This window comes from Hemiscyllium ocellatum, chromosome 2 (assembly GCF_020745735.1).
Source record: "Hemiscyllium ocellatum isolate sHemOce1 chromosome 2, sHemOce1.pat.X.cur, whole genome shotgun sequence".
NCBI classification, from domain to species: domain Eukaryota; kingdom Metazoa; phylum Chordata; class Chondrichthyes; order Orectolobiformes; family Hemiscylliidae; genus Hemiscyllium; species Hemiscyllium ocellatum.
In genome coordinates this window covers 41,174,671-41,189,395 of record NC_083402.1, presented here as the reverse complement: position 1 = coordinate 41,189,395, position 14,725 = coordinate 41,174,671, and the positions used below count along the sequence as shown (strand labels likewise).

General features: G+C 37.0%; 1 protein-coding gene across 2 annotated transcripts in view; it reads left to right on the top strand.

Annotated features, from left to right (window-relative positions):
• The window catches only part of tnpo1 (transportin 1), a 131,328-nt gene that overhangs the window by 93,418 nt on the left and 23,185 nt on the right, over positions 1-14,725 (top strand). For both annotated transcript variants that reach the window (XM_060836187.1, XM_060836196.1), the window contains exons 16-21: positions 4,402-4,509; positions 6,025-6,183; positions 6,269-6,356; positions 6,497-6,595; positions 10,109-10,204; positions 13,957-14,032. In XM_060836187.1, coding sequence (XP_060692170.1) covers positions 4,402-4,509; positions 6,025-6,183; positions 6,269-6,356; positions 6,497-6,595; positions 10,109-10,204; positions 13,957-14,032 — 626 coding nt within the window. The remainder of the gene's footprint in view (positions 1-4,401; positions 4,510-6,024; positions 6,184-6,268; positions 6,357-6,496; positions 6,596-10,108; positions 10,205-13,956; positions 14,033-14,725) is intronic.

The window sequence follows — 14,725 nt, the reverse complement described above, 5'->3', positions numbered from 1 at the left end:
TGCAAACCAGTTCTGTCTATTTCAATGCACTACCCCAATCCCATGTGCTTTAATTTTGCATGCTGATTTCTTGTGTGCAACATTATCAAAGGTCCAAGTAAACCACATCCACCCTTTTATCAACTTTACTAAATACATTGTCAAAACAATTCCAGTAGATTTGTCAAACATGATTTCCTTTTTATAAATCCATGCTGACTCTATCCAATCCTGTCACTGTTTTCCAAATGCTCTACTATTAAGTCTTTTGTAACGAACTCTAGCCTTTTTCCTACTACTGATGTCAGTTTAACTGGTCTATAATTCCTTGTTTTCTTTTTACCTTTTTTTAAAATAAGGAGCTTACATTAGCTATTCTCCTAATCCAGAGGAGCTGTTACAGACTCTATGAAATCTTAAAAGCTGACCATCAATGCATCCACTATTTTTAGGGCCATGTTCTTGAATAGTGTTAAGTATACCCAGGTTTTAATGCACCTCCCCTTTACTCAGTCTATCTTCTTGATTTTACTGCTCCTCGGATGCTGCCTGAACTGCTGTGGTTTTTCCAGCACCACTCTAATCTAGACTCTGGTTTCCAGCATCTGCAGTCATTGCTTTTACCTTTTCAGATAGTCCGCCTTCCTGTTTTTAATTATGGTAGTGGATAATGTCACATTATTCGCGTCATATTTCATCTGTCATACATTGACTTTTTCTTGCTGGTTGTGCCCTAACTGAATTAATACAGATAACACTCGATGAAGAATTTCACTAAGCTCTACCAATCTCCATGGCAATGTGATGTAAATGACTTATTGCCAGATAAAAATTAAAATTAATTCCAGCACATTCCTTAATTCTGGCAAACCATGTGAGTTACTTCCTTTGTTGGAATAACTGCAAACATCATGTTATCAATTTTTCAGCTAATTAAGCTTTCTTCTAGTTGAATAATGTTGCCTTTCTAGCTGTTACCCTTGTAATTTAACGTGATCCTGACCTTTATACATGTTCTGAAGTCCAGGCTTGTTTCAATTATGTTTTCTTTGTGGTTATTACCAGTTTCTCAATCAAGACTTCCCATTTAACACCTAGACTACGTTGTAAATAATATGAATCACAATGTGGATATTTGTGAGAATGAGCATAGCTGGTCAGATTAGATTAGATTACTTACAGCGTGGAAACAGGCCCTTAGGCCCACCAAGTCCACACCGACCCGCCGAAGCGCACCCATCCAGACCCATTCCCCTACATTTACCCCTAACACTATGGGCAATTTAACATGGCCATCTTTGGACTGTGGGAGGAAACCGGAGCACCCGGAGGAAAGCCACGCAGACACGGGGAGAATGTGCAAACTCCACACAGTCAATCGCCTGAGTTGGGAACTGAACCCGGGTCTCAGGCGCTGTGAGGCAGCAGTGCTAACCACTGTGCCACCGTGCCGTCCAGCACTTGCAGTCTATCCTGAGTTTCCCTTGAAATTATTGAACTAAAATAATTTGTATGGAAAAATAATAGGCAAAGCTTTGATCCAGTTTTAACATGAACCATTTTATTGATATTGCTAATATCTGTCTTCCACCCAATTTACTTTATCCATGCTGACACGGATCGTCCTATTTCAAGAGCCTCCATTTTATTATCCAGCCTTTCTCATAGTACTTTGTCAAAGGATATATTGAAATCTAAGGGCCTTGACTGCCATAGTGATTGTGCCCCTATTTGAGCCAGGAAGACCAATTTCAAGTCCCATATGCCACAGAAATGTTTGTCATAAGGTTAATTTAAAATAATTAACTTAAAATCTGTGGTGAGACCATCCATAGTGTTCTCCTCATCAACCTACTTTCTTACTACCTCAAGAAATGTACTGTAATTAGTAAATAATTGTTTTGTATTACAGAACCTGCGAATTGCTTAAAAATGACTGTTCAAGCTTTTAATGTTGCTGTCGTCAGGCCAAGTTGCACGAATACCAATTCAAGGAAAAAAATTGCATGCTTCATGAGAAAGAAATGCTGACTGATGGTTGTGTTCACCACGGCAGTGCCTCTTAATGTTGATTGGCAGTTAACTGTGCTGCCAAGTATATAGGCTTTATGCCCCAAAGACACAATCCACCCACCCCACCCCAGATTATATCAAGCAATATCAATTCAGCTGTTCTCAAAATAGCAAGGCAATAACTGTACCCAAGCAGTCAATGATTGCAGAAGTCTTAGCAAAGACTAACATTAAATTATTCTGCAATTTGGCATTATTTGCTTAATAATCCTGAGTGTATGAAGAATTACACTAACAACAAATTTAGGATTGTCTGCCAGACTCAGAATAGCACATTTGCATGTACTGGAGGCTAGCCATAATGTTACACAGGCCCTGTTCTTTGCAGACTGAAAGATAACATACAAACACTGTGTCTGCTTCACTCAACAGAATATGTGATAGCTGTTCTCTGGTTCATTTTGCAAAGCAATGCTTTGACCAATCACAATGTCCATGCCCTCTTGCTTTAGGAATCTCGGGTGCAACACATTCCGACAAGGCAGTTTATCTGTTCTAAACAGCTTTTATCTTAAATTCTATTGGTCAGTTTTCACCCTATATCTGCAGTCTCCATTCAGAACAATATTCTGTTAGCATCCATGCAAGTTGTAGTTAATAATCTCAGCCATGATCCTGCCTCCATCTGTAAATCCCTTTTTTGGTCTCTGATCAGCTGTACTCCACCTTTAACCACTACTGTTTATATACCCATAGAAAATATGTTGTTGATGGTCTTTTCTCATCATTCCCCTAGCCCTCCTCATTTAGTTTTTCATCTCCCCCATAACCTTTTGGTATTGCTGTTGAACCTCATTTATATTTTCTCCCTAACACCTGTCATAGCAACACCTCTAATATTAGTTTCTACCTCCTTTACCTTGACGGCATTGTAATTGCACCCTTTTTATTCCATAGTTCTAAACAAATTGCCTCTGTCTTGAACCCTCTGAGACATCCTCCTTCTGTGGCACTGCAATATCCTTAACCAATACAGCTACCCCTTCTCCTTTTCCTTTTTCTGTCTTTCATAACCAACTTATACCTAGGGGTATTTAATAACCAGTTTTGCCCTTCGTTGAGTAAGGCAGTTACAACAGCATGATTCCAAATTACAATCTCTGCCTTTAAATGCCCAACCTTCTCTATTGAACTGACTATACTCTATACATTCACATATATGTGCATTTAACTCTTGTTTTGACATTTTTTCTCCTTCAATCCAGCTTCACCTATTATCTTTCTACTTGCTATGCAGGTGCTAGTTGTATCCTTGAGCATTTTGAGAGCCCATGCTATATTTGTTTCTAATGTTGTCTCGATTCCCACACCCCTGCTAAGTTAACTTAAAGCCTTAAGGCATGAGCACAGTGCCCTGAAGGGCTTCATTCCCAGCTCTGTTTAAGTGCAACCCATCTGGTTTATATAGGTGCTATCTCCCCCAGAATCAATCCTAATGTCCAAGGAGTTTGAAGTACCCCTCCAGCATCATCTTTCCAGCTGTGCATCCATCTGCCTGAACTGCACTCAACTAATGGAACAATTACAGCTGTGTACTTTAGAGATCAGAATAAGAGAAGTGCAGTTATCACAGAGTTTTCTGCCAACTAAAAGTAGAGACTGTTCCCTCTGTAACTAAGAACTGTGCCATTTGGAGGGAACGTTGCAAGGAGGCATTTATTTGATTCATATTTCATATGTATGAAATCAAAATGCTCTTATCCGGCTGCTGTGCTTTGAAACATTTCTGTAGTGCAGGTTTCTCATTGGATTTCTAAATATTAAGGCAGAAAAGTGACCTGGCATATGCAGTCTATCCAGATGAACATCACTTTTTTTCTACATTAGTCTTTGATTAGTTTTATGTTGGTTAAATTCTGAAATAAATGACTAGTGTAGGTCTGAGCACATGTTGCTTAGATACCAGTAATCTACACTTGTATTTTACCTAATTTAAATAATAAATGGTCAACTGGTGTTGGAGTAAGGAGGAGAATAAAATTAACATCAGTAGATGGAGCTTGGCATTAAGCAACTGATTGTGGGTTTTTTAAAAAAATTGTTATCCACATTAAAAACTGTTCCTGTTGTTTACAATTACAAGTGATACGTAAGTACAAATGAATGGGCAGTTTCTGAAGCTAAGCCTTCCTTAATATACTGGTGTCATTAACATGTATTCACGGTCCCTCTACTTTTAAAGCTGTCTCCTGCTTTCAAAATTTAAATTGCAACAAATCGATAATCTGTTGATATAAGAGCAGTTTTAGATATGTCATAAATTTTGCAGTAATGTAATAAAAGCTTCATTTTCTCAATTGAGTTTTCAGATGTAACATTCTACTAAATCTAATACGTTGTATATTACAGTGCCTGTCTTCTGTTGCCACTGCCTTGCAGTCTGGCTTTCTTCCATACTGTGAACCCGTATACCAGCGTTGTGTAAATCTAGTCCAAAAGACACTTTCCCAAGCTATGGCAAGTATTTTATTACTACATCTAAATTGTCCTAAAGAGCAGTGATTTGCTATATGTTAATATGTATGATGATTGCAATAAGTCCAATCAAGGAGTTATAAGCAGTCTCTTTATCCAATGATGTTAGAATGTTAAATATGACACGACAAGGAGTTGTTAAGAACAGTGTTCACCTTGAAGTTGAATTCAGATTTTCTAGTTTGTGTGTTTTAAGATGGAGGGCAGACATGGTTCAGTTTTATTTGAATGCTTTTGTGGATTAGTGTTTATTTACCTTTTTGATAAGATTTTAAACCCTTCATATAGACAGTTGCGTACATTAAATACAGGGAAAGGACTGGGCTGTTACTTAGCAACAAGGGTCCAATAATATAAAGGCAGAATGATCAATGAAGTCAATAAATGTGATATATGCCAGAAAATGAAATTATACACTGAGTTTGGGGAACATGAGCCGTTGCTCTGAAATTAAAGTGGTGGTTTAGTTTGAAGCTTGTCTTCAGTGTCTTGCAGGAGACATAAGAGGAAAAGCTCTTACCAACTGTAGAGCAATTTACTGAAAGGAAGCAGTTGACACTGTACCAGCCTAGACCTGCTTTTTCATGTGAAAATAGTGGTGGCTCTTCACCAGCTTGGGATACTTATAAACAGCGTTCCTTCTAAGCTGCACGATGCACAGCTGCTCCAGTGTTCAGCGCATGTTGATTGGTATAACGACACAGATAAAAGGAATAGTGTGAATTTGAACTCGTTTCTGATGTCTGCAATATATTTCCAGTCTTTCACTTTGTTTTTCTTGTTTGATAAATGTTTATTTTTCGTGTAAAGGTATACTAAAAGTACACTGGAAGCCTCTGAATGTATTCAGTAACTGACATGCAGATTTAAAAAAGTTAGGATCTAACAAGCCAGTTTTCGCCATGGGATCTGACTTGGACTATACTAACATTAGTTAGAACAGTAACAGGTTGAACAGTGCAAAATTGATTTAAGAGAAATTTAGATAATAGGTGACAGAGAATGCTCTGTTAATAGGGTTAGACAAAGATGGGTGGGAAGAGGCCAAACCAATTGGATACACTAGTCGTCTTTGGCATGAATTCTACAGACTTTAGTTTCGCATACTTAGTTGTCAGTTTATCAATCCATGAACTGTTTATTTTATCCAGTGTTCACTAATATTAATTTTGAATGAATATTGTTTACCATACATAGTTGATTCATGGTCACAATCAGGAAATATCCATCTATCAGCTCAAATTTGTTTTTATTTCCTTTTTGAATTTAACAAACCCCCATGAAGGCCCATGGATCATTTCACAGCACAACACCAAGATTGCAAGGAGTAGAAGAGCGGATTAGATCAATGGAATAATGATTTCATCATTATTTAGAGATACATTCAGACTTCATCTACAAATCATCTGAGAGCACCTAGTTTCAGGCAGATAAAATCAATACAATATTATTTGATTAAAATTGGTCTTTGCTTATGTCATTGGTCTTGTATCACAGTTGCATGGTTCCCAGCCTGATCAGTGCGAGGCCCCGGATAAAGATTTTATGATTGTGGCACTTGATTTACTAAGTGGGCTGGCTGAAGGCCTTGGAGGAAGTATTGAACAGCTTGTTGCACGGAGCAATATTTTGTCATTAATGTACCAGTGTATGCAGGTAAGCAAATGTTCTATTAAAATTGAATATATTTTATTTCTTAATCCAAAAAGAAATCAAACAATTTTTTTTCTTTTAATTATAGGATAAGATGCCCGAAGTACGACAGAGTTCATTTGCCTTATTGGGTGATTTAACAAAAGCGTGCTTTCAACATGTGAAGCCTTGCATTGGTATGCAATGTTGTCTTTATTCACATCTTTCTCTCACTATCTCACAGCTAAGAAAATAAAATAGAGGATGTATATTTTGTTCTTTGTATATATTTTTAATTGGGCGTTGATTAGAACTTCAACTTTGTTTCTTATTGCAGCTGATTTCATGCCAGTTCTTGGAACTAATCTGAACCCAGAATTTATTTCTGTCTGTAATAATGCTACATGGGCAATTGGAGAGATCTCAATTCAGATGGGTTAGTATTTGATGGATGTACATCAAACCGTGAACTTGGTAAGAAATGTATGTTTAGAACCAGAGATGTTTTCAACACCTGATAAATGACTAGTTTATCATAAAAGGCACTTTCTATGTGTGAAGCATCTTAGTTTGAAGATTCCAAAATAAATTCCTCCTTGTCCTGTCCTTTTCATTTCATCATGTATTCACCTGTGCATATGTTTATTTTTTGCTTAAGAATTCGGTAAGGCGTTCGACAAGGTTCCTCTTGGTAGACTGGTTAGTGAAGTTGGACCTCATTGGAATACAGGGGAAACTAGCCATTTGGATACAGAACTGGCTCGAAGGTAGAAGGCAGGGGCTGGTGGTGGACGGTTGCTTTGTAGATGAAGGCCTGTGGCCAGTGGTGTGCCACAAGCTGGTAGGGTCTACTGCTTTTGTCATTTATATAAATGATTTGGGTGTGAACTTAGAAGGTAAAGTTAGTAAGTTTGCGGATGACACCAAACTTGGAGGTGTAGTGGACAGCGAAGAAGGTTACCTCAAAACAGTAGGATCTTGATCAAATGCGCCAGTGGGCCGGGAAGCAACAGATTGAGTTTGATTTAGATAAATGTGAGAAGTTGCATTTTTGAAAGGCATATCTTAGCAGGGCTTAAGGTCCTCTGGAGTGTTGCTGAACAAAGAGATCTTGGAGTGCCGATTCATAGCTCCTTGAAAGTGGACTTGCAGGTAGATAGGATAGTGGAGAAGGCGTTTGATATGTTTTCCTTTATTGGTCAGAGCACTGATATAGAAATTGGGAGGTCATATTGCAGCTGGACATTGGTTCGGCCACTTTTGGAATATTTTGTGCAATTCTGGTCTCCCTCCTGTCGGAAGGATGCTGTAAAACTTGAAAAGGTTCAGAAAAGATTTACATGGATGTTGCCAGGGCTGGAGAATTTGTGGTAGCTTTTTCCTTTGCTGCAATAAACAAATCTGCAAAATATTGGCAAGCACCTCGACAAGTAGATTATTCTCCTGATTTAGTTTTTACCACCTTCCAGAAGCCCAGTCTTGCAGCTACTTCCTTCTTTACTGAGGACCCCTGATGTTTGAACCAAGAGTCCCACGCAACTGAATGACTGAAAGGGCTCGTTGCTATGGACAGAACCAAACGATCCCATGTACAATAGAACAGATTAAAGTTCTGCCAGTTGTTGATTGTGGTGAATAGTTAAGAACATGAGGAGCATGCTCCATGAAGTTTCCCAGCTCCGCAAAACCTGAGTTCATGTTGTGGATACAAATGGCTTAACTGAAGCCTTTGTAGCTATCTTCAGAGAATTGCCAGATGGCTGATTTCTTGGTATCTGCACATTGTTTACCTGTTTTAACCAGTTCCGTTTGTAACGGGTGATTGCTGAGTGTATGGGATGTAATGTCTGTGCCCAGCAATAGCTGTCCTTTGGTAAAAACAGTTGGGCTCCATAACTAGCAGTACTCATAGTTAAATTGTTCCACTACAGCTATAACTATTTGCATTCTGAAGTTATGGGGTATTCCGCTTTATACACTGTGCAAGAATGCTAATCCAGTGCAAGAACAAATTGATGAGTTGTGAACAACGTTATCAAGTAACCCTTACTGCAAATAATGCAACTGGAACACTCATACCAATACAGTATCTAATAAAACAGGTCACAGCCTAGCTATCTTATAGTACTCATCTTAGCATCTGATGTCTTAGTTTCTTCACCATGTTGATCAGATATATGATGGTACAGTGATTTGAGGATATGTTACCATTCCCTCAATTTTGCTGAGTCATTGTCTTGAAACTCCCTAACTAATGGCACTATTATACTTTCAGTGTGTATTGGAGAGTTCAACAAGACCCACTGCTGTCACCTTGAGGCCAGCTAGGAGTAGGCAATAAATATCGGGCTTGTCGGCTTCCATATTCCAAAGAATGATTTAAATATACCTTTCCACTTCTGTGTTTTATATCCTGGCATATCCAAAACTGAACGCTGTACTTTTTTCTAACTCTGACCAAAGCCACTTCCAAATTAGAATAAACAGATCAGTGAAATGAATGAATGGAGGAGACTGTTTGTTTGCCTGGGAAGTAGGTTTTGATTCTTGGGTACTGGAACAATTTTCTGGTCAATGACTTTTCATCAAATCTGAGATATGTTGGAAACATAACTGGTTTGATGAAAGTGACGTGCGATAAAGAACAAATCAAAAGGTTTGTGTTGAGATGAACAGAATTACAGGATGGTTGCAGCACAGAGGAAAGCATTTCTCTATTATGTCTGTGACAGGGTTTCTGCCAGGGCACTTCAGTTGGCCCCACTTCTGCACCCTTTATTAAGGGGAACCCTAACTTTATTAATAAAGAGTAAAACTAAATCCACTTAATTACTGAATTCTTAAGGACATTTGTTCCGTCTTGGTCTAGACAGGGTTCAAGCATAAAAAAGATTGCGTGAAGGGTCAAGAGAGAAAAGTCATAGAGTGGTGTGATGATTTATATAAAGGTGAGCGGAGTATTACAGATTGGGACACAGTTTAGTGGTAATAATACATCAGCTTATGAGAATTTGAGGGAAACCGTTAAAAAAAATTTAAAGACACTGTATGTGATTGCATGAAGCATCTGTGATTCTTTGCCACCATCTTGAATAAAAGCAGAGGGAGTAAAATTTGTGCCTTCCTTTTAGAAGGCTCAAATCAGAAATGTGAAACCAGAATCTAATCAGAGTGAGGAACTGAAGGTATTGAAAGTTACTGAAATTAAAGAAATTCATGCCAATAATTTTCATGCATCTAATGGCTGAATAAGAGAGAGAAGATATATCTTAGATAGTAGGTGCATTGATTGTGACTGTCTAAAGTTTCCTACATTCTGAAAGGCCCCTGTACATTTGAAGGTAGTAAACGTGCCAATGCTATTCAAGAAAGGGAGAAGAAAATTGGCTAACTGGTTTCAAATTCCCAATCTTCAAGAAAATGTTGGAATCTGTTGTTTTTCAAAAACAAAATCAGTGTATTTACAAAAATATATAATTAGACAGATTCACAATGGTTGACAGTGTTTCTGAAGACGGAACCAGCAGGAAGGACAAAGGGTGTCTGGGTAGAGGCAAAAATCAATGGATGTAATCAAGATCCTACAAAATGTTATTGCATAACATACTGTTTTAGAATTGGAGTAAAAATATTACCATGCCCTTTGCAAAGCATCAATTTGCATGCATACCATTGCCCAGTGAGGAATTTGGGTGGTTTTCGTTCTCTGCTGTATGTGATTACCGATTTGATTCAAGAAATTGATGTTAACCGAAGACATTTGGAAAAGTGTGCACTATGTATTCTACTCTGAAGGTCTCTGACAGTGCTTGCAGTTAGTCACGTTCAAGGAAATAGTTGCATTTGCATCTAAATTTGCTGAAAAAGTGTAGAATTTTAAAATTTAATGGGTGAAGATCTGCCTTTAGCTGGTAACCTCTTCACTCCACTAATTTTACTTTTCCATTAGGCATTGAAATGCAGCCTTATGTGCCAATGGTCTTGCCCCGGCTGGTGGATATCATTAATAGACCTAACACACCCAAAACATTACTGGAAAATACAGGTAATTTAAATACTGGTTTTGTAGAATGTTTAATTTGTTGTGTTGTGCTTAAGAGTGTATGAAATAAATATTTAAACTGCTTAAGTAGTATATTTGGACGTTGACTGAAAAATTATAGGCCTGTTTGAAAAACATTTTATTACTTGATTTAAGCTTAGATCAGGGTGCTGGCCCCCGTCAAGGATAGTGGTTCCACCCATCATGTTGCCCTCTTGAGGGAGTCTGATTAGTATGAGATGATGTTTAGTTTGTGCTGTTTGCTGTATTCGTTGCATAGTGGAATGAGTCTTTATGAGCCTCAAATTTAGAAATGCTGAACAAACTTATGATATTGGGTTTCTAAAGTTACAAAACTTCAAAATCACAAAAGGATATTTTGTCTAAATATTTGATTTATGAAGTTCAGTCTTAAAAGTGAAATTCAGTAAAATAAAAATATTTATCTAGTTATTAGTTTGCATGATTTTGAGTCTTGTAAGTGATAATTGGAACAAGCTTGTCAATTCACTGTCAAATGCACGGTCTGTTGAATTACCTTGAGAAACTATTACTAGCAACAAATCAGTTTAAGAATGCTGAATTAATTAAGAATTTATTGTTAAAAATGAACCTATTTGACACAGCAAAAATAGACTACTCAGCCCATCAGTCTTCTCTACATTCAATGAGTTCATGACTAATCTAATAATCCTCAACTCCACTTTCCTGCAGAATAAGTAATACAGGTCAAGGATTTAATGGAAAATCATCCACTTGCCTGTATGAGTGTGGTTCCAACAAAATTCTCATAGCTCAACACACTCCAGGACAAAGTAGCCCGTGTGATCAACCAATCCACTAGCTTAAATTTTCAGCCCCTCTGTCGCCAGCACATAGTGTTAGTAAAAACCAAAAATTGAGTGTCTATCATCCATTTCTCCTTCAACAGTACCTTTCAAAGTGCAGTCTCACCACAGAAAGACAAGGACAGCAGATCCATGAGTACACCACAACCTCCTTTACTGTTACTGATCAGAATCCTGGAATCCCTATCTAAAACAGTGTATCTCCACCATGTGGACTGTAGCAGCTCACTGCTGCCTTCTGGGCAGTTAGGAATGGGCAACAACTGTTGGGACTTCAAGGGATGTTTGCATCTTATGATTGAATAAAAATATAATTGTTAGCTATAATATTTTTTCTGACAAAGACATGATATTTATTTCATTCATAGAATCCTGTGGATTGTTCAGTACTTACGAACGAATCTTTTTTTAAAACATGTACAGACCTTGCAACTGACATGGAGTTAAGTTGACTCCCTTTAGCATATCTTTTGATGGCTTTAGTTAATGAGTGCCTAAAATGAGGAGATTTATATTTTATAAGCTTGTTCCTCTTTCTCAGCATTTCAGTAATATTTAGATTCTTCAAATGTAGATGCAGATATGCAGCAAGATGCTGCACAGCAACAGTAAATGTGAACAAATGTTGCATGTTTAATGAAGGATAACTGATCAACTGTATCTTCTAAATATGCTGTATTTAGATTTAGGGTTGAAGAATTACATTTTGTGTCAACCTGCTGTCTTAGAATACGAAAAGAAACTTGCTGGTTTTCTGCAATGCAGGGACACTTGTGCATTGAGTATCATGTATAGAAGCTGCTAGTGCTTTCTTAATTCAGTCTTAAACTTCCAAAATATTTCAAGTATACATTTTAGATGGCCTTAATGCAGTTCCAAAGGTGGTTTTAAAGTCTTACTTTGTGCTTTGGCAACCTAATTGCTTAGCTGTTTCTTTCTCTGCCTGATATCAAACAATAGACCTCTGAGGCTGGAAATATGAAATAAAAAGAGAAAATGCTGGAACTGCCCAACAGACTCAGGCAGGATTTGGAAGTGGAAACAGGCAAATGTTTCAGGTCAATGTGTTCTATTTCAACTTTTTCTACTTCTGACATATAGTCACCAGCCTGAAGTATTAGCTGTTTTCATTTCCACAAATGCTCCTGACCTGCTGAAATTTGTTCCAGCATTTGTTTCTGCCATTTTCAGATCTATGCTTTGTGAACAGAATAAAATTCAAGCTGTTTTTCAAATTTGAAATTTTGTAATCTTATTTATTTTCCCATGACTCTGGTCTTGAACGAAGTGTTTAAAGAAAATAGTCTATAAATATAAAGGGCAGTTTCCATAGTTAATGGATTTTTGGACAATGATTAGAAATTTTATGTAAATATTTATAATTTAAGCAATTTGGTTACAAAGTGGAAAGTTTTGTGCTAGTTCACTATTCAAAATGAAAAATTATTTTGTGTGCAACTTACATGTTACACAACTTGCAAGAAATATCATGTTAATTGGCCTACATCGTACAGTTTAATCAGTATATCCTACACTGAACTTTATTTTTGAATGAACATTCATCTGCTTTTCTGCATGTCTCATCAGATTGTTCATGAATGCTTGTTTTAATGAGAATGTTGCATAGTTTGTGTCTCTTGAACATAGGTTTCCCTCCTCTGCTTTATATGAATCTGCTGGATTTTTGTAACGTCCTTGTAGTTAGCTTGGAGTAATCCTTAAGCCATTACTTTTTCTTTCTGAATGATAACCTTTTGTGAGTTTAAAGAGGAACACTTCTAAAACACTTGTTCACTTCCACGTTTTTTTACATTACCTGATTTTCTGAAATATCTAAGAGGATATTGCAAGATATTTTGAAAAGAAAACTAGCTGATTTAAATTAAGGGAAGAATTTCTGTTATAGAGTCATATAGATGACCAGCACGGAAACAGACCCTTCGGCCCAACCCGTCCATGTCGACCAGATATCCCAACCCAATCTAGTCCCACTTGCCACTGTTCTTGAAAGTTTCTGCTGCTTTGAGGGAAGCTGTTAGTTTTCTTTCTGCTATTAGTAACTAACAGTAACTAAAGTGAGAATAATGCTTATTTTGAAGGCATTAATAATGTATTCATTTCCCACTCATATTTTTACGAATGCATTGAGAATCATCCTTAGTAATTACTAACTCAGTGTAGAAATCTCAATGACTTTGATTTCTTGTGATGGATAAATTGGCATTTTGCATTGTAGGAAATTCTCAAATATACTACATGATAAGCATCAGGAGGTGCTTCTGTATTTTCTGTACTTGGCTCAAATTAATTAGGTTTATTAGTATACAAAGTGAGGGGTGAGCACAGCTATATTGTCACTTTCACATTAACAGTGATTTTGCCTGTGTTTGGTCATTTTAGAGAAACAATATGATGCAAAAGACTGCTGAGTACTCAGATGCCCTTTCTTGGAATATGCTTCATAATTTGAGTTTGAACATGTAGTTATACTGCACTATGCATAGGGAAGAGAACTTAACATTTAGCACTAACATTAAGAAATCCTGAATGGTAAAAGTTGTTTGCTACAGTGTAGGAATTGGAAGGGCTGTTAAGTTTGATGCATTTTTGTTCAGCTGGAAGGATTAGTTTAAAATGTAGGTGTGTTTTGGGAGTGTTCCTTCTTTTAACGTACTTTTTTTATTTTTTTTTAAAGATTGCACCATAACTTCTGCCTCCCTTCAGTGGGTGGTAGTTAATCTAATAATCAACATAAAAAGATGATCTTAATTTTGTTATCATACACAGATTCTGTTGATTTCTGTTTCTGAGTTATTTGTTGTTTTTTCTTTATTTTTCTCCTCCCCCTCATTTGCTCATGTCTTGGTTGGCGTTTGGTGGTGTATAACCGTGATTGCGTTACCGTAGCAATAACAATTGGTCGTCTTGGTTACGTTTGTCCTCAAGAGGTGGCCCCCATGCTACAGCAGTTTATAAGACCCTGGTGTGTATTATTCAATCTTTATTTAATTCATTTTCCTCTTCACTCTTTCTCTATCTCTTTCTCACTTATAGCAATAGTTTTCAGTTGATTGCAAATTCACAATCCTTAACCATTGCCAACCATGTGACTAATCTTGTCCTATCAGGTTTGTGATTTTTCAGTAGCACTGTTATGTGTGTATTTTTATTTTATGTTGTGGCTAACAACTAACAGATGCATGGGATAAGATTGTCACATGCTTGCTGTGTTGAGAGGCTTGGTTATGAACGTAAAAGCATTAAAGAAATCTTCATCAGAATTGCATGCAGAAATCTTCTTTTGAAAAATATGGAAATACAGAACTTTAAGCTTCTATTGATTGAGAAACATTCTGAAATTTTTAACTTTTAAGGTCAAACACTTTGCTTGCAAACCGTGGAAGTCTTTTGTTGTATTCAGCTTGTATGAATACCGGCTTGTGTTCCACCTTGTCTTATATTCAGTCATTTGTCTTTCACATGCTGCTTCTTTAAAATTGAATGCCTAAAGTAAATCTTATATAACTGAAAATCTTGTACTTCAAAGGAGGCATTGTTGCAATGATGGGTTAATTGAGGTACTTTCTAAAATGAACTTAAAAGTGTTTGATGGAATAATTAAGTCACAAAGAATACATGTATACACTTTTCAATTTTTATTTTGGCAGTGCGTATT